Source organism: Maylandia zebra, linkage group LG11 (genome assembly GCF_041146795.1).
Source record: "Maylandia zebra isolate NMK-2024a linkage group LG11, Mzebra_GT3a, whole genome shotgun sequence".
Taxonomy (NCBI): Eukaryota; Metazoa; Chordata; class Actinopteri; order Cichliformes; family Cichlidae; genus Maylandia; species Maylandia zebra.
The window spans coordinates 13,047,769-13,067,058 of NC_135177.1; the positions used below are offsets into that span (position 1 = coordinate 13,047,769).

The 19,290-nt window shown below is 42.3% G+C and overlaps 3 protein-coding genes across 3 annotated transcripts; 2 read left to right on the forward strand and 1 right to left on the reverse strand.

The window, feature by feature from the left end:
* The first annotated feature begins 420 nt into the window (after positions 1–420).
* klhl38b (kelch-like family member 38b) lies at positions 421–4,635 on the forward strand. Its single transcript, XM_004568081.6, has 5 exons — positions 421–751; positions 1,802–3,022; positions 3,108–3,249; positions 3,341–3,446; positions 3,709–4,635. Exons 2-5 carry the CDS (start codon positions 1,803–1,805, stop codon positions 3,996–3,998), a joined length of 1,758 nt encoding a protein of 585 aa, XP_004568138.2. The 5' UTR covers positions 421–751; position 1,802; the 3' UTR covers positions 3,999–4,635.
* Positions 4,636–7,856: 3,221 nt separating this feature from the next.
* Positions 7,857–14,765, forward strand: fbxo32 (F-box protein 32). Its single transcript, XM_004568082.6, has 9 exons — positions 7,857–8,135; positions 8,615–8,739; positions 9,053–9,102; positions 9,230–9,322; positions 11,678–11,771; positions 12,358–12,542; positions 12,666–12,848; positions 13,200–13,343; positions 13,474–14,765. Exons 1-9 carry the CDS (start codon positions 8,023–8,025, stop codon positions 13,561–13,563), a joined length of 1,077 nt encoding a protein of 358 aa, XP_004568139.1. The 5' UTR covers positions 7,857–8,022; the 3' UTR covers positions 13,564–14,765.
* Positions 14,766–15,435: 670 nt separating this feature from the next.
* prelid3a (PRELI domain containing 3A) lies at positions 15,436–18,977 on the reverse strand. The gene is made up of 7 exons (XM_004568083.5): positions 18,607–18,977; positions 18,141–18,309; positions 17,837–17,926; positions 17,676–17,746; positions 17,388–17,490; positions 17,082–17,158; positions 15,436–16,960 (listed from the first exon to the last, which is right to left on the reverse strand). Exons 1-6 carry the CDS (start codon positions 18,636–18,638, stop codon positions 17,087–17,089), a joined length of 537 nt encoding a protein of 178 aa, XP_004568140.1. The 5' UTR covers positions 18,639–18,977; the 3' UTR covers positions 15,436–16,960; positions 17,082–17,086.
* Positions 18,978–19,290: the final 313 nt, after the last annotated feature.

Genomic DNA, 19,290 nt, shown 5'->3' on the forward strand with positions numbered 1-19,290 from the left:
CTCATGTTCCTCCATTAAACCCAAGCCTCTGGCTGAGGTTACATAAATCGGAAACATTTTCACTGAACTTGTGGCGAACTGTTTGTAATGTTGTGGCCAAAGTGTTTTCCATGTTCTTTTTTCTGGAATCCTGCTGAAACCTCCTCGTATCGCTCTGTTTATGTCGCTTCTGCTGTAACATAATCCTGTTTTTATATCTCTGTGTGTTCCACGAGCCAGCCGGCAGAATGAGCAGCCAGCAAAAATGAGTGTTATCAAGTATCAGTGCCGTTTTTACTGCTGCAATCATGTGCCAGACAGAGATAGAGCTGATGGAGTGAGCAGGAATGCGAGCTATAAAGAAGAAAAGAGAGGTCTCATGTGGATTTAATAAACAGAGGAAGAACATAATATCAGAAGAAGAGGGAGAGAGAAAGAATAATAAATAAAGGAACAATACAGATTTGGTGGTAAATCCAGACAGACTCTGAGACAGCTCTCTAGCATGTCACATGTGTCTGCAGCAGTGCTGCCAAAGACAAGCTCTATTTTTAGGGGAGGAATGTACACACGGGCCTCGTGGAAAGAGTCCATAACAACAAACAGTGCGCAACACACCTCTACAAAGAGAGAGGAGCGTACAGTCACATCGATTTAATGCTAGAAGAAAGAGGAAGACAGGGAAGGAGAATGTTCAGACATCATATTTGATGCTGAGAATTTACTTTGAACTCAGTGGGACCCCCAAGAAACCCTGAAAGAACCACAACAGGTAAGAGCCGTATTCATGTAAGGCTGCAAGGAGGACTGAATCTGCTCTGTGTGATGTCTAACCTTAGCAGTACCTTACATATACTGAAATATACTTATTTCATATGCTGAAATAAATGTTAATTTATAATGGTAAATGGACTGGTTCTTATATAGTGCTTTTCTACTCTGAGCATTCAAAGCACTTTATACAACTTGCCTCATTTCTCCTATTCCCTTCTATTTTCTATGCATAAGTTCTTTCTATCTAACATTCACACGAGCAGCTATGGGTGAGTATTTTGCCCAAGGATATTTTGGCATTCAGACTGTAGCAGCCAGTGATCGAACCACCAATCTTCAGATTAGTATATGACCTGCACTACCTCTTGAGCCACAGCTGTACAGCATTTAATACTTAGTTTTGACAGTATGTGACATTTGGTATTAACCATGTGCATTAGTTTGCACAATTTGTACTAATATCTAATGCATGAAACGTGTGAAGCTCATAAACATAAACACTGCCACACATAAACACAAAACACAAAATCATCATCTGTCCCATGACACCTCACCAAGAAAAATAATTTCATGGGTGTTTCATCAGAATTTTCGACTTAGTTTCCAAAATGATCAGACGGCCATGCTGCAGGCCTCATTGAGTATCTGTGTGTGGTTAAAAAGGCTAAATATGGTCCAACTATTGCCTGAACAAAGATTATGTTGCTGTTATGAGTTGAAAGGGTTGCAAACTTTAAAACTAGACATTTGGAGCAGAATTTTAGGAAAAGCTAACCATGTGCATTTGCAGGAAAATAGTTTCCTTGATTGATTCATACATTCGGATTTTCGTTCATCAAGTCACTGAAAAAAGCAGAAAGGACTTAGCTCATCTAAGAAATAGAATCCCAATATGTTATCCGAACTACACAATAAAAAGCTGGTATTCTGACAGCATTAAGCCAATAAACATAACTTCACAGCGAGCACAGTGAGTAAGTGATCACATTGCTCATAGGCTTGAATAACAAGTTGCACGTGATAATCTGAGCCTGCTTTCTTTTCTCAGCATGGATCAACCAGCACGTGAGGTCTACCATTTCAAAGACAAAGAGCAGTCCTCCAACCTGCTCCTGCAGCTCAACAGACTGAGACAGGAGAACATCCTGACTGATGTGCTGCTGTGTTCAGATAATACAGAGATCCCCTGTCACCGAAATGTCCTGGTGTCCAGCAGCCCTTACTTCAGAGCCATGTTCTGCAACAACTTTGTGGAGAGACAGCAGACCAAAATAGACCTAAAGGGAATCACGTCCACCATTCTGAGCAGCATTATCGACTATGTTTACACAGGACTCATCAGCATCAGCATGGATGACGTGCTTCCTCTGATGCAGGCAGCATCCATGTTGCAATATGGCCGCCTTTTTGAGGCCTGCTCGAGTTTTCTGCAGGAGCAGCTTAGCCCAGACAACTGCTTGAGCATGATACGACTTTCTGATATCATGAGCTGTAAAAGTTTAAGAGACAAAGCAAAAGAGATGGCCATGAAGAGCTTCTGCGACGTGTCAATATCTGAGGACCTGTGTGAGCTGTCTTTGACGGAGCTCATGGGATACCTGGAGGATGATTCCCTTTGTGCAGAGGAGGAGCAGGTTTTTGAGACACTTGTTGCTTGGATCCATCACGATCCTTTGTCCAGGCGAGGTGCTATCAGTGACCTTTTCAAGAAGGTTCGCCTTCGATATATCCACCCCACCTACCTCTTCCAGTTCATAGCCAATGATCCTCTGATCCAGTCCTCCACCCTCTGCACTGAACTCATAGAATCTGTTAGACGCCTCATGTTCTCTGTTAGCACAAAATGCAGTGGAGACATCGCAGCAGACTTTAAACATCCCTGGGTTGCGCCAAGGCGCTACAGCTATCATGACATGTTGGTGGTGGTAGGAGGGAGGAAGAATAATGAGCAAACCTCCAGGGAGGCCATAGTGTTCGATGAGAGGAGCCAGATGTGGCAGTGGCTTGCTAAGCTGCCTGTTCGTCTCTACAAAGCCTCCTACGTTGCCCTACACAGTATCCTCTATGTCATCGGAGGTCTGACCACAAATCCGAAGAACAGCGAAGTCAGTAGAACTGTCTACACCCTTTCCCTTAAGACCAACCACTGGCGGACAGCGGAGCCTATGTTAGAGCCACGTTTTGCCCACCAGAGCGTCTCCTACCTCCACTTCATCTTTGCCCTGGGCGGCCTTGGACCTGACAGGCGATTGACAGGCAGCGTGGAGAGGTGAGATGGTCCGTCCTTAGTCAAGAAACTCTGCATACACAGAATGACACACATGAGCAAACACATCTCTCAATGCTCTCATCAGGTACAACAGTATGTTCAATCTGTGGGAGTTGATGGCACCCATGCCTGAGGCTGTACTGCACCCCGCGGTGGCTGCTACTAACCAGAGGATCTACATGTTTGGAGGAGAGGATGCCATGCACAACCCTGTCAGAATGATACAGGTATTACTACACCTGTTACCTTTGCAGTCATTTGTTTCATCCATTCACATTTATTCATGCACCCTTTTTATTTCTCCTCTCCCCTGTGTAGGTGTATCACATTGCCAGGAACATGTGGTCTAAGATGGAGAACAGAACAGTGAAGAATGTTTCTGCTCCTGCTGTGGTCATGGATGAGAAAATCTACATCATTGGAGGTAAAAGGGCTAAGACAGATAGAATAAACATGAACTGCACATGTGATAATGATAACTGTGTCATTTCACCGGGGGCCTGGACTGAACTTTCATACCATTAGGAATGAAAGTTCCATTAGGAAAATGGGATTTTTACAGTATTCTTCAACAAAACAAAGGGATTCTTGCAAAATTCTTGATGGATCACTTTACAATTTCATCACCACTACATACCAAACTATTGCATATGAATATATATATCATAATATCTTCTCTGTCACAGGATACACCAGGAGGATGATTGCATACGACACCAAGGCCAACCGATTCATCAAGTGTGCCAACCTAAAGGAGAGGAGGATGCACCATTCAGCCACCGTTCTCAGTAACGAACTGTATGTAACAGGCGGACGTTACATCAATGGCCACGACGTCATTGAAGACTCGGACGCTTTTGAGTGTTACGACCCGAAAACAGACACATGGACAAGTAAAGGGAGTCTGCCTTTCAAACTGTTCGATCACGGCTCCGTGACTCTCACATGTGTCTCACAGACATGGTCGAAATCATAAATTAGGCAGGCAGTAGTGTTTCGCTTTGTTTTGTTTTGACGTCAATATTTTATAGAACAAATGTCATTTTCATTTTTTAATGTTTTCAATTTAAAACTAAAGTATTTAAATGTTAAGCACTATTTATTCCACGACTTTTCTGTGTTGTTGTTTAATGCCTGACTCTGACTCGCATAAAAGAAGACGACTCTTGTTGCATAGCCTGCTCTTAACCTGTCTGGCTTCACAATGGGTGAGAGTGCTATTTTCAGCCTGCTCTAAATCCAGAGATTTCACCTGTCATGTTTAAATCGAGAGGGCTGTGTACCGGTTGGTGCAACTCAAAGCTCTGTGTGCAGCTCGTAGGTTTGAGCCTGTTGACGTGAGCAGCAAAGCCTTGGATCAATTTCTGTCACTTTAATGAAAATGGTGGTGAAATTCATGTGATAAAGAGCAAGAGATTGTTAATGCAGTGCTGAAATCAAAATAAAAGCATACCAGAAGGTCAACTGTTTTGGGACTTTGGGTGCCGAGCATACTTTTGCATCAAATGCTGAAATCATTTGTTCTAAATGTTCAGGTTTAATGTTTTTGTACTGTTGTTTACTGGTTTTAGCCCGTTTTTGTACAGCTTGAAAATAAAATCACAGTCTATATATGTGGTCTTTCTTCATCCCCACAGTACGACTCAGCAGTTCTTGGTCTGTTGACAGTGAATCGCAATCTGAGCCGGTGCCCTGTATGTCTCATCGTATGTCTGTTTAAACCCTCTCACACTGGATCTCAACATGTCCAGACAGGTTCCTGTTCTCCACACACATGGAGATACAGAATGCAACCATGAAACGTTACCCTTTTATAAAGAACATGCTGAACTTTTACCCAGTGAGAACATCATTGCTGGCCCTGTGACAGTGGGAATTGAGTCCACGAATCCCATCTGACTCACTGATTTGTTATGGTTCACAAATTAGATGTATGCTAAAAATCTGAAGATATGCGGGACAAACAGCTTCCTATAGAATGATTGCATAGTGCAAGTTTAAGCAGCAGTTAAAGAGATTACATCATTTTATTCATCAGTGGCATCTGCAATGTAATGTCAGCCTTTCGTATGGCGTAAACACAATGTGACCAGAGGGGACATTTTTTTGAAACCATAAGTCACTGGGTCAGATGTTTCAGTCGTTTTGCTGCCAGCAAACGGAGCCCAGGGGACAGTGGGTGGAGTGGCCGAGACAAGGTGGTGTGGATGGGTGACTGGAAAAACTATAGGTGATCTGATGTTATTTTGAGCAACAAACAAGAAGGGCAAATGTTACACCACGTGAGGCATGTGGCCCGGCCGGTTTCCGTGCAAGCTGGCAGATGTGAGCGAAGACTCGAGAGAAACTCATGAGCGGGGGTTTCACAACAGAGAACCTGACCGAGTGATGAAACCCATCCAAGAGGAGCAGCAACAGGTGTATGTGTTTGTGTAACTGTGTGCATATATATGTGTGTGTGTGTTTGTGATTAAGGTGTTTGGCGTTTCAAGTGGGGCCGTGTCTGGTCACAACATCACAACAAAAACAGACAGAGGTGAGAGTGGAAAAGATCATTCACTGACGACCTTTCCTAGGTTCTAAGTTGACAAACATATCAGAGAAAGATATATTTCAACATATTTAAACATTTATCTAGATATAAATATAGAAAATGTATAAAGTTAAAAAATATACATTTATGCATCACATACACACATGCTGGCTCTGTAGGGCTACATTATTGGTCATTCCACGAGTAAACTAAACCCAGACTCTTTAGGTCATAGCTGCCTTCTTGGTCAGTCACTAACTGACTGCACTTGCTGGGACTTTCCAGCCTGCCATTCAGCCTAGTCTACAAATAGACTTAATCAGACTTCAGGGACTCACAGCATATTACTGCATTACCCTGAAGTTCACACAGTAATACATTTTAGGTTTTTCAGTTCCACTTCTCACACACTCTCTATGGTCACCCATATGGGGAACTACTTCTGCACAAACAGCTCTGCAGCTGCTGAGATTATATGCCCCGTATGGCTCTATTGTATCTAGCAGAGAGTGTTCGCAGGCCTTCTACATATATCAAGATGTTAGATTAAAGCCACAAACATCTGTTTCAAAAGCTTGAGCCATAAAGTTGTAATACGCAGTCTGAGGTGGATTTTTTTTCTACACGGTAAAAAAAAGGCAAAGAAATAAATAGAGGAAGAAGAAGCGGAAATACATTTGTAGCGCTGGGGGGTAGTTTGTGACCATCAGCAGCACAAAAACCACACGAGCCACATCTGCACGGCTTAATGTGTCAAAGCACAAGTGCTTCTTGGAGGGAAACCATGTGCCAGAGATAACATGTTTTTCCTGATCATATAACGTGTCGTGATATACGACAGCATTGTAAGCGCTCACTCACATGGATTGAGATACACACATGCGTGCACAGCTGCCATTGCAGCAGTTTACTGAGAAGTGTTTGCTATGTTGGAGCAATTTTTAGAAAGTTGACATTTATATCCGCAGCTAAAAGACAGGTTGACCAGACCAGGGTGTGTGTTGCAAGATCTTAAAGGCACTTCTTCATCAATCGCTTTTATCTTTGTTTTTTCAATGAACCGCTTGGTCATTGCACTGAAAGCTCAAGGCTGGCATGAGAAAAGCGATTAAAGCTGTAAACACACAGACATAAACTTTTAATGTGTATTCCGAAAAGCCACACACAGATTAATGTGTAAACGTGTCACATGTTTAATGAAGCTGATAAGATCCGACCCAGTGACCTGTAAACGCTATCTTCTGTAACGTGGGCCAAAGTCAACAAAATACCCTCATCCTGTCTTCACGGATCAATCTGGGCCATTTTGGGAAAACTGAAACACACTGGTAAGCCCCCTGAATTACACACACACACATGCAGACACAAACACACTCCTTCACAATCCACAGTGTGGCCAAATACCCTGGAAAAATCTAGAGGACAAATCAGTCTATTTATAATACAGAGTGAGACCGAGAATCAGGGCACTTAGCTGTGATATTGCAGTGTAATTTTCCCCCTTATAGATTTACAGTGTCATGAAGTGAGCGCTGATAAGGCTGAGCAGGCCGCTTCCTGAACAACAACTGTGTTTTATCAACATCAATCCATCAGGCATTAAAAAAAATGTTATTGTTTGAACAGGCAGGTTTGCAGTGTGCCTTCCTCAAAGTCAGAGGTTTGCTGCAGGATGGCTTACACAGCATATTTGGAAATTATGCTTGATTTGTAAACTATTGAATAGTGATTAAGGAAGATGGGATCAAATCAGTATGAATTTAACCCAGCTCTCGTTTGAGCACGCAGACTTGTGAGGTATATCATTTTTCTGTTTACCAAGTGTTATTTTCTTTATATTTAACCCAATCATCAAAAACAGCAGTGGTGATAGTAGATTTATGAGTGTAACAATGATTATTCCTTGTACTTGAACTCCGACCACAGCCAGGAAAGTAGCAGTGTCTCAATGTAAAAAAGCAGAAGAAAAAAAAATGAATCAAGCACAAAGAGTACACACAAGTCAATCAAACGACTGCAAAGAGACACAAAACATCTCTAAGTCCAAGCATAAAATGAAGTTGAAATTGACTTTCTCAAAGTTACATAATAGTCTGTATACATTAAAAAACGCCTTCCTCCAATGTGTTAAAATATTTGTTGGTGTCCCCTGTCATTATTTTCCATGACATGAGGAGTGTTGATTCCTCCGCTCGCTTCTCCGAGAGGTTGTGCAACGCTGGAGTTGATAAACAAAGCCACGTGTTGCGGGGAAGTTTCCAAAGTGGGCGGAGCTCGCGTGCTTCCGGGTTCTCACTTGGAGGATATAAAGAAGAGCTGCGCAATGTCAACAGTAGGCTAGAAACACAGGGGGCAAAACAAAGCACTTAGAAGCGGGGGTGGTTACATAATAAGCTAAATCAGAGGGCTTTCCAAAGATTTCTCACACATTTATTGACTTTGTTTAAGTTAGCGTCATCGAGTGAGGATGCCTTTTCTCGGACAGGACTGGAGGTCGCCGGGTCAGAGCTGGGTGAAAACCGAAGAGGGATGGAAAAAGACAACAACCGACGACAAAAACAACAATGTCTCCGTGCAGAGGTTGGTCATTAACCGAGAGCTAAGAAATGGCGCTGTCTCTGAGGAGCTTTGGAAATTGAAATGCGCCATCACTTTTGTTTGGTTAGAGAGAGATGGAGGGAGGAGGGACTTTCTTCAAAAGTCCAAACAGCATTATGAACAGAAGCAGGCTGACACACACACCAAACCAAAAACAACTATAGGCCTCCACCTCGGTGTCGTTTCCTTCTCACTCACCTCAGTGTCTTTGTGTGTTTCTGGTTGCTATGTTACTTTCCTAGGCTAATCACCGAGCTATTAATAACCTCCCTAAACAAGTGAGTGGATTAACAAAGATCTGTAAACTTTCCAGATGAGCTACAGTCATTTCAACACGGCCCAAGTTACACTTTTTTCTTTGGGTTTGATGCTGGAGTTGCTCGTTGTGTAGAAGGAAAAGGTTAAAGTGGATTGCAGTTCAAAATAAATTAATAAATAAATGTGTCCTTGTGTTTTTGCAGCTTCTGCAAAGAGGCCGAGGAGGAGGAGAGTTTTAACAAGGAGAACCTGCTGCTTTCTTTCAGCTATGACATGGCTGCCAAGAAGAGGAAAAAAGACTTAATGAACAACAACACAAAAGTCCCATGTGAGTCCTTATTAAAAACAAAAAAAGGAAGCAAAATATTTAGCCCGTTTTTAAAGCGTGGGAGTCATAAATCACATAGCAATGCATCAAACTTAAGTTGGAGTAGGTAATACAAGCAGGAGAAAGCTGGAAGGAAAGGCATTGGTGGAGCACCTCCTAATGACACTGATGTTTAGTCATTCTCCTGCATTTCATAAACTCCCTTTCCAAAGGCAGCTCTGAAAACTTAGTTGTGCTGAATACATTTGTCACAGTGCTTATAAGCCGCTTAATGAGGGCAGGCCACTAACGTAAACACTTTGCTTTCTCACAGATTTCCACAGGGAAAAATGGATTTATGTTCATAAAGGAAGCACCAAGGAGGTAACAAACCGACTCATTCCGCTTCACATCAACTTTTCATATCGTCATTGCTAATGTAAACATGCTGAGAAAACTATACTCCTGCTGAGGATTGCAATCTAATACCCTGATAATTAAATTCTCCCAGCGCCACGGATATTGTACACTGGGAGAGGCCTTCAACCGCTTAGATTTCTGCAGCGCCATCAAGGACACGAGGAGATTTAATTACGTTGTCAGAGTGAGTTCTCGTTTCTTTCCTTTCTTCTTAGTTTGTGCTGTCTCTTTCTGTTTGTCTTTCTCTGTGGTTGTTAATGGGAGATCTGTTTGTCAGTGGCACAGAAAGGCTTAAGGTTAAGAGGGTGTGTAGGCCTCTGCCAGCTTCTTATCATTGCTCTGCAGACAAGAGTCTCTCAGTGCTGATGATAGGGACCCAGGGAGTGTGTGTTTGAAGTAGGGACACAGTGTGGCTCTTTTTGTTTTGGAATATGATTGCCAAAGCATGTTGGTATCCCATAGGATTAAGCGAGGAACAGATGGATCATGTAGTGAGCTTAAATGACCAATTGGGAGATATTAGTGTCAGTAGCATTGTGGGATATGAACAGAAAACCTGGAAGGCCATGCACGGGAAACTCTTTAATGAAAGTCATCCACACATGCACAGAGTTTGAACAGATTCAGCTTGGTGGGTATTCCTGACAAAGACGAACAAAAAAGTGATGCTCGCTTGCCATCATCTAGTCGAATTTGGAGCTTCTTCCTCACTGAACTGAACACCAGCTCTCCCACATGTGCTCACATGTGAGGCGAAGGTGGGGGAGTGTGTATGCAAGAGGAGGGTGACAGCTGTGCAGTGAGGTGCGACCACCTGACAGTTGCTTTACGAAACCAAACCCGGTGGTAGTCAGATGATTCGGACCCCTCTGCAAACACAAACACAGATACCTCTGTCAGGTTAAACACCCTCCTTATGTGTTCTCCTCACTCATCCAGTGGTCCAGTGTCACATTTCTGTCTTTCTTTTTCCCTCTCTATGTTGAGTATCTGTGTGTCGTTCTTATCTAAAGAAGCATTTAAATGAGTTGTAGCCTTCTTCAGGAGGACACAAGAAAACTTTCTCTTGGCAGAACAGTGAGGTTTCAGGGGATCGTATTTTATACAGTGCCAAACCCATAAATGGAGATTGGGCTCTAATCTTATCGGAATACAAAATAATCTGGTAGTCCAGATAAGTGTTAGATTTACTGCAGATATTTGGCTAACTCCTATTTGTTAACATCTCTGTTGGAGTTTGGGATTGACCTTTTAGTTCAGGTTCCAGTTAACGAGTGCAGTGTAGTGTGGTAAGCCCAAAGAACAATATGGCTGTGAAACACTAGCGCCTGGTCTGGACACAGTGTCCTAGGTCACTGCTCTTCACTGGTTGTGTCTGATGGCATTTGTGGGTTCATTTAACTCTGTCTCAGTTACACAGATCAGATTCTTCCATGACAAGGCAAGTGGTCCTCCATTTGTTTTTGTTTTTTTTCTTTCTTTTTTTTTCATCTCACAGCCAGTGAACGTAGGTTATTTCAAGGGCGAGCCATGTGTAACTTTAAAATGAGCATCAATGCAGAGATGGCACATAATAACAAAAGGTGGCGGCGTGTCTAATTCTGTCGGTGTGTTTGTGGAAAAAGTGTGAGCCGCACGCCAAAGTATAAAGCGCAGTTTAGTGAACTGCAGGAGCTAAAAGTAGATACGGAAACGCACATTGTTCTGCCCGGCTGCTCTACAAAGAGAGGAGCACTTGATGAGCTGCTAAAAGAAGAAGGGCACGGGATTAGGTTTTAGGAATGGCGCTGGGAAGAGGGGGAGGGGGGGGAAGACAGTGAGGAAGGAGTGAAGAAGCTTAAAAATGGCAAAGCTGACAGGGAGCATGAGGATGAAAAGGCTCAAAAAAGGTCATTTGGTTAAAAATGATGCATTATTAAGATGGCTGGTTGGCTGGTTCTTATTTTTCAGTATCCTAGTACCCCAGAAAGTACCCCGCAGTTTACCAGTACGCTGATATACAAACAAAGGTCATGACGTGGTCAAAATGAGCCAGTTTCTCCATGATGTCACAGCATCTGCTGCATGCCAGACATGCCACCCTGTTGGAACCCGCTGTTTGTCCGCTAGCCAACGGCAACAGACATACATACACACACGCGCGCTTACACAGTCACGCACACTCTGTCAAATGATTCGGCTAATTCACATGACAGGAAAACCAGGACTCAAACGATTAAAAGCTTGTTTGTGCCGGCATGGGGTGGCTGACCTTGTTGACAGCCTGCGCTCTTATCCAACACCTTTCCGAGTAGCTTCTTCCCCTAATAAAAGCCCTAGAATGCTGTTAGACGTCCACAGCTTCACTTGAGAGAAATGACCACATGGAACGTCTCCAAAGTTGTTCTAGGCAGCAATTATTGTTAGAACCAAGTGCTTTGTAAGAATGCAGCCTAACAATCTTTAAGAAACACTGCAGTGGAACAGAGCGTCTCACTTGCAGACAGGATGAAATTTATGTTGTTTCTTTTTTTTCCCCCCCACCTCCCCATTCCTCCAGCTCCTGGAGCTTATTGCCAAGTCCCAGCTCCCCTCACTCAGTGGAGTGGCGCAGAAGAACTACATGAACATTCTGGAAAGAGTGGTACAGAAAGGTGAGCTCTGATGCCCTGCCTCTTCATTTCAGTCTTTTTGTGTTTCAGATGATTTTCTTTTCATGTCGTTTTGTTTCCCTGTGCTGTTCTTAAATATTTGCCCCTCAGTCTACTTAGTTTTTGCTAAGCTCGTATATACAGCGTAGTGGACTCTTCTCGTCTTACTTTCTCAAAAGTGTAAACACAAATAATGCAGGTATAGCAAAGCTGAAGCTTTCGATATATGATGAAATGAACCTTTGTGATGTCTGAAGAAGGCTGGGGATGGAGTTCAGTGCTTTAGTGGGACGCTGAAAAACTCTGACAGTCACCAGACCCGAGTGCAAGTCACAGTGTAAACTAAATGTTCCTTCTGCTAAACAGAGATTCAGGTTGTTTAGGTAGCGTTATGAAACTGTTTTGCCAAATATTTGAAGTTCTGCGGGGCCGTTCCATCACAACCAAATATTTAGTTTAATAGAGATTTTTTTTTTTTAAATAATTTTTATTTAAATTATTTTATTTTGCGGAGTCGCTGTCTACTTGGCTTGAAACTTCATTGTATCATTGTGGTCATTAATCTTGGCTGTTGACCAACTCTCCACAGTCCTCGATGACCAGCAGAACGTCCGCCCCATCAAAGAGCTGCTGCAGACCCTATATGTCTCGCTGTGTGGGCTCGTTCAGGACATGGGCAAGTCTGTGCTGGTGGGGAACATCAACATCTGGGTACACCGAATGGAGAACATCCTGCAGTGGCAGCAACAGCTGGACAACATCCAGATCAATAGGGTAAGCATCTGCCTACAATGCAGAACTCCAGAGGGGCTCTGAAGTGCAAATCTTTATTACATCATAGATTTTCTTCTTTTCTCTCATCTCTTCCTTTTTTTTTTCCTTTTTTTTTTTTTTAAGCCAACAAATACAGGTATGACTCTGACTGACCTGCCTGCCAGTCTGCAGCTGAACATCATGCACAGTCTTTCTGACGGCAGAGACCTGGTCAGCCTGGGCCAAGTGTGTCCGGAGCTGGGGACCCTCACAGAGGACCGGCTGTTGTGGAAGAAACTCTGCCAGTACCACTTCACAGACAGACAGGCATGTAGAAATTTAAGGGAATGCAAACACTTGCGTACGTGGAATGTTCAGATGGCCTTTATGGCATCTGTGATAAAGCTAGCCTGGAAAATGGGAGGCAGTAACCCAGCACCATGCTCAAAAGGCATGCATTTGATAAGTGAGTGAGGGATTCTCACCTATAGGCTAAAGTGGGTTACAGAGAAGCTTTACAGGATAGACGCCCTTATGACAAAACTATCCATTAAGGTTTCTAAAAATCTCACTCTGAGTGTGACTAGTATTATATGAATAAAATAAAAGCCTGAAGTATTTATTTATTTTTTTTATTTTTTTGAGTAACATTTTTTAAAAGCCTGTCTTATATTTTAGATCCGGAAGCGGCTGATGGTGTCAGATAAAGGTCACCTGGAGTGGAAAAAAATTTACTTTAAGCTGAGCCGCTGCTATCCTCACAGAGAGCAATACAGCGACACCCTGCACTTCTGCACACACTGCCACATCCTTTTCTGGAAGGTACTCTGCTTCATTCTCTTTCATTTTGCACTTGATCAGTGTAGATGTGAAACTAAAATGTTCTTGTTTTTAAAGCAGAGGGGGGAAAAAGGCATTATAAATTCATGCAATGTTTCTTTTTTTCTTTCAGGATATAAACCACCCCTGCACAGCCAACAACCCAGAAAGCTGCACCATGTCCCTCTCCCCTCAAGACTTTATCAATCTTTTCAAATTCTGATCCCTCCCACTCACAGACGCCCCGAATCCCGATGATCGGACTGTACATACTGCTGTACATATTGTTTTCTTTAATATCACGATTCTTGGATGTATTTTAGAAGAGACTGGAGAGTGCTGAGGCAGCAGGACAGTTATGCAATCAGGTTTCTTTTGAGCGAGCACTGAAAACCCATCAGAGTGGGTTAACTGTGGAAAGCTAGTGGACGTGACGAAGAGCAGTAGTGATGTCGAGGAAATCGGGCTACATGCGAAGGAAATGAAGGGAATACTTAACTGCTGGAGTTCAATCTTAGTTTAATGTGTTTTCTGAAATTACACTTGCAAAGTAAAAGCACCTTTTGAACTTTAGATTTGAGCACCTTTTTTTTGGATTTTGTTTTTTCTTTTAATCTTGTATTTCAGTGGTTTCCAGTAATTGTTCTTCAAAGGAAGAAGAGCGATTTCTTTAAAGTTGTATTTGTTATTGCTCGTATGGGGAGGTGCAGTGTGCTTGGTGTTTAGATGGAGTCTGTACTAATATTCATGTTTGGAACTGGGATGAAGAAAAGTAAATGTTAGGTTGCAGCGGTACCTAAGAGAAAATGAATGTAAGCATGAGTTGTAAATAACCGTTTAGACTGGGTTTGACACGTTGACTCACTGTCAGTCTTTTCTATTTTGATTTCTTTTTCACTTTTATAAGGATTTGATTTTTTTTTTTTTTTTCCTGTTGCAGGCGATACAGCCGCAGCACGTGAGTGCAGTATTACCAAAGATTGTTATCAAAGTCAGTGTAACAGTGGTGTGTGCCTTTATCATGAAACTTGAAGCCGTATAGGTACAGCTTGTGCCTTGTTTGCAATGCTTTCAGATCCTAATGCTGTTTATTTTATTTTATTTTTTATCATTTTAAACATCAAGTGTCTCATTTACAGAAGGGTTAAGCTCTGAGGCTCTCACACCAAAGTTAACTGTTTGAGATATCCCGCATGACATCGAGCTGATTGTGTTTACTTAATGAGATTTTTGGCAAGCGGCTCAGCTTGTGCACTTGGGTTTGAAGGAAAAGTGCAGTCTGACCCAGACTCACTTTTTTATTTTTTATTTTATTTTATTTTTTCACTGATCAGACAGTGAAGAATGATGTACATGCTATGCAATGCATTCTCTTTATGTTCTGTTCAATTAATAAAAGGGGGGCAAAAAAGCCCTTAAAGCTGGTGTCATTTCTGAGTAGTCGCTACACCTTTCTATGGGGGGGGATGAATAGAGCACTTGATCATCATGGTATAACACACAGTTACCGGTAAACTTCAAGGAATCAATCTGTCCAGTAAGGAAGCAGAATCCATTGTACACCAGTTCACTTTCCTTGGTGCAAATGAAAGTGACAAGTGCTGGGTTACCTCCCTCTCTTCCTGTGTAATGGCCCCTCTCGTGGGATCTCTGCAACACTTTTGAGACAGTAAACATTCCTGCAACAGCATACATTGATGTGCCATTTTTGGAGGACCTGGTCTACTTGTGCAGCCTGAATGGGCTGCAGGTACTGTCTCATGTTACCAGTAGTGATAAGGATGCAAGCAAAAAGCAGGGTTAGAGAGAAATCAGGCAGCAGGGAAAAGGAGAGAGCAATGGTTCTGTGGGCACCACCTGTAAAACCATTCCCTCTTAGGGGGGTTGTCTTGTAATTTTTCCCCTAATCGGTGAACCTCATAACTTTCATGTTTACCAAAGCAAGCATAATGAATTCACAAAACTCGATAGACTGATATGCCTTAAGTTTAACTGACTTTGTGTAATACCGTGATCATTAAGTGCGCCGTTAATTAAAAAAAAAAAAAGTTTCCTTTATTTATTGAACGGCGTATACAATGAGCTTACATGAGGACAATTTTTAAACATTTTCTAGGTTTCTTGCTGGAGGTGAACAGAGGTCGCACCATAGGTATCTGTGTGCCCCCAATTGGACAAATGATGAACTACACTGCAGTTTAAAAAACTCTTGGTATGTTCACTGTGGTCATGGTGCAACAGTTACTGAGAGGTTTGCCTCAGATTTATGCTTCTTTTCAAATGTGAGTGTTATTGACACAAACCAAAGCATTCAGGCAGTGTCAGCCTTGTATAGAGAGATTCATGCTATAAACTGACACTGTGGCTCTGAAGTGAAAATCTAAATGACTTCAGCAATTTTTCAAGCACTTTTTTAATCATTGCAGAAAGACAACTGTTTCAAGTTACAAATAAAAAAAAAAGAAAAAGTAACGTTTTCCCCCCATGAAATGAACACACACCCACACACACATGAAATAATTTACGTTTTATCACACATTGTTAAATAAATAATATTTATACAAATATGTAATTTTTTTAAATTTTACTCAGAAAGCTGATTTAGCACGCTGTGCTTCTCCCAATGCAGAATTGCACATACAGTACTGCCCTGCTCCTCAGGGTATACAGGTTATGGAGTAGTTCAGCATGTGGAAGCATGACAGGTGTGACTGGCAAAGGCATTGCACTGCCCTCAAAGCAACAATACACCGGCATCATCTTAAGGCCATTATAAATGGTTTAGCCTGTGTGCGTTTGTATAACCTGCACGATCCTCCTCTTCCTCAGTAACCTGCTTGCAAACCTGCTGCCCATGCTACATCAAAAAGAAGCCGGTGTATTGATGCTTTGAGAGTACAGAAAGAAGGCGATGTTAATGATACATTCCCATCTTGTTTTTGTGATAGTAAGTCAAAGAACTGATATTGTCGAAATATTTTTCTTCCCACTCCCACATTCTTGCAGGTTTTTTTTTACTACTATCATGCGGACATGATCTACAGTCTGTGCCCCGTTGTAACAAGTAATAAGCACCAATAAAAACTTTCCAATTTAAACTCCTACTATAGTCTCTGTTGTGTGACACTACACAAAATCTACATTAGTTCAAATAAAATCATGAAGTTGGGTGCATACTAGTAACATTGTACCACATCGTCACCTTTTGCATCCTTCCTCCGTAGTTTTAAAAATAATATGGCATGGTGTGAAAGTCATCTGTAATATAATATTTCAAACAGTGTTTTCAGGTGGTCCTTCAGTGAAGCTGATGCAGCTCTCTGTTTTGCTAACACTTCTTTAAACAGCTAATGAGTTAATGAGTAGTCAGTGAGCAATGAGTTATGCCTACCACAGTTGGCCCCTTATCTCTTAAAATCTACTCTAATACTTTTTAATAATCATTCAGCTTTGGCAAAAATGTTACTTTTTGTTTGTTCTTCCAGTGCTGTTTCAGACAGAAATCCAGAAAAAAACCTCTCAGACCACCACCGGCCAGAGAAATGCTGGAAATGCTGAGGATCGCCAGTTGTTTATGAGGTGTAGCCGGGGAAAATAGTTGCCACTGTACACTTCAACATCTGTAAATTCAAACAAAGAAGCTCTAAGAATTTTATGGCTTCTGTGCACTTACAACTTTGGGGATTTTCAGAGGTATGAATGAAGAAGAAAGTTGCGAAGAAAGGCAAAAAGAAGAGTTACCAGCATTAGTAAATGTCACAGAGAGGAACATTTTCTCTTTCAGAGTTCTGAATAATCCACTCAATAGCATCCCAACCCTACAGATTCACAGAGAGAAAGAAAGGTTAAAAACAAGACCAAGGCCCAGTGAACATCCTGGTGGGGTTGTAAACCACTGACTGTGCTTCTGCCAGAGTGGTAAAGAAACTAGCAGAGAAAGCAGAGGCCCACTTAGAAGACATGCAAAGACTGTATTATTTGAATCTGCATTCATCATCAAATCAGGGTGCAAAAGACAAATAAAAAGAGAAACATATTATGTGTTACCTTCCTGGCGTTAGCTGACATACTCCTGGCCATCATGGCTTCCAGGTAGCTGCCCAGACTGACTCCCTTCACTGTAATGATGGCTTCCTGGGTCAGGACAGTCCTGAGCAGAGAGAGCACAGGCGATGGCAGAGACATCGTTAAACAGAAAAACATTACCGTAACATCTTGTTTCTGCAAAAAAATAGTGTCACGGTGATTCTGGCTCCTATCTCTTAGCCCTTTAAAAATGGACTGATGGTATTCATTCTAAACACATGCAAATAAAATAAAAGTTAGACTACTTACACCTCAGGATTTTCTGGGTGTGGTCTATAAAGAAGCCTCTCATCCACAGATATGAGGTTAGTTAGAGTGATCTGGAAAATAAAAGGGTAGATGGTGACAAAGTCTGTGCCACACTTTGTTTAAAAGCATTTATCAAGCTGCAAGCCTCCATATTAACTTACATTTGTTGAGCACAACTCCATCTTTTTCTCCTCTGGATCAACTATGGAATGTTCCTTCACATAGGTCTGTGTCTGGTTGGTTCCCAGTATCTACAGACAGAAATATACAGCACAGACACACTAAATCACACCAGCAATCAAACCTGTACTGGCAACAGCCTAATTACTACAAACACTTCATTCACCTGAAGTGTTTGTAGTCACTTCAGGTGAATGAATTGTTGTGCTGTCATTCCTTTGAAACACGGAACCCCTGCAAGACATTGAGAACCATTTCATATATCTGTATCTGCTGATGACTGACCGCTCTGACGATAGCCGGTAGGCCCCACTCTGTGCTGAGGAGTCTGTGGCTGTGAAGCCGGCCCTCTGTGTCCAGACTGCGGTCCAACACGTCCACCCCGATCACATTAGGGTTCATGGGATTGGGGTACTTCCTCATAGCAGCCTTGATCACCGTCTCCCAAGGGTAACTGCACACAGACCAGGACAAGATAACGTTTAAATGTGGTTACAACAGCAGCCATCAAAAATCTTCCATTGTTGGTTTCTGAAAGACACACTCTGGCTTGGACAGGTGTGGTTAGTGATCATCCTTGAAACATCATCAGTGGCACGCCTCCTGGTGTCAAGCCCATATAAAGACTTACCATCATGACTTAACATAGAGCAGACTGACTGGAGATATGGAGCCATGAGCTTCACCGTTTAAAGCACCGGGTTACATTAAGTTAAAGACAAGGACATGCCGGCTCAGTGTGCTGACCAACCTGAAAACATGCTCCGTGCTCCAAATTTTCATTTTATATGTCAGTCTGTTGACCTTATCGCGGAACAAAACGCCCTTTTCACCGCACCATTATAATGAGGAACTAGCTCCAGTAATGGGAGAATGAGGCCTGTGATGACAGAAGCTCACGAACATCAATGCAGTGAGTCCAGGGAACACATCCCAGCTTTTCTCCGCATATCAGCTTCGCGTAAAAACTGCGCAAAACACCCTGCGATCCCCGCGTCACGGCGACGACAGGCAGATGGCCTGTAATGGATGAATTCAAGTAAATCGTCCCGCTAGGACACAAAAGAAGCCGGTGCAACTGCGGAGGCAAGTAGCGTCAAGTCACATAGTGAGATACAGGAGTCAGGTCGCACATTTCAGAATAAAATCCTCGCTCGAGTGTCCTGATCAGTCGACGACACTGGTTTTACCGACATCACGTAGAGTATGTGGACGATCTCATGGAGATATACAGTTCATAAACGTTAATTAGCATTAATCTTTTTATTAGTGTCAGAATTTTTCTATATGAATGTACTCGTAATGAACAGCGCCCTAAACTGCAATCATATCTCTTAATTTGTATCATTAATGGCGTTTATACAACTCTTTAATGCACTATGATGCAACACTTTCAATGAGTGTATTCCAATGAGATTTCTGCGAAGGGTACCGC

What these genes read in the sequence shown, in the direction of transcription:
- fbxo32 (XM_004568082.6), top strand. Translation starts at nt 8,023, where the DNA reads ATGCCTTTTCTCGGACAGGACTGGAGGTCGCCGGGTCAGAGCTGGGTG. An exon ending in ATAAAGGAAGCACCAAGGAG is followed by an intron (nt 9,103 to 9,229) that starts GTAACAAACCGA and finishes AAATTCTCCCAG; the next exon opens with CGCCACGGATATTGTACACT. An exon ending in ACCACTTCACAGACAGACAG is followed by an intron (nt 12,849 to 13,199) that starts GCATGTAGAAAT and finishes CTTATATTTTAG; the next exon opens with ATCCGGAAGCGGCTGATGGT.
- klhl38b (XM_004568081.6), top strand. Translation starts at nt 1,803, where the DNA reads ATGGATCAACCAGCACGTGAGGTCTACCATTTCAAAGACAAAGAGCAG. An exon ending in TTGACAGGCAGCGTGGAGAG is followed by an intron (nt 3,023 to 3,107) that starts GTGAGATGGTCC and finishes TGCTCTCATCAG; the next exon opens with GTACAACAGTATGTTCAATC. An exon ending in ACCCTGTCAGAATGATACAG is followed by an intron (nt 3,250 to 3,340) that starts GTATTACTACAC and finishes TCCCCTGTGTAG; the next exon opens with GTGTATCACATTGCCAGGAA.
- prelid3a (XM_004568083.5), bottom strand. Translation starts at nt 18,638, where the DNA reads ATGAAAATTTGGAGCACGGAGCATGTTTTCAG. An exon ending in AGCACGGAGCATGTTTTCAG is followed by an intron (nt 18,310 to 18,606) that starts GTTGGTCAGCAC and finishes GTCTGTGTGCAG; the next exon opens with TTACCCTTGGGAGACGGTGA. An exon ending in TACCGGCTATCGTCAGAGCG is followed by an intron (nt 17,927 to 18,140) that starts GTCAGTCATCAG and finishes TTCTGTCTGTAG; the next exon opens with ATACTGGGAACCAACCAGAC.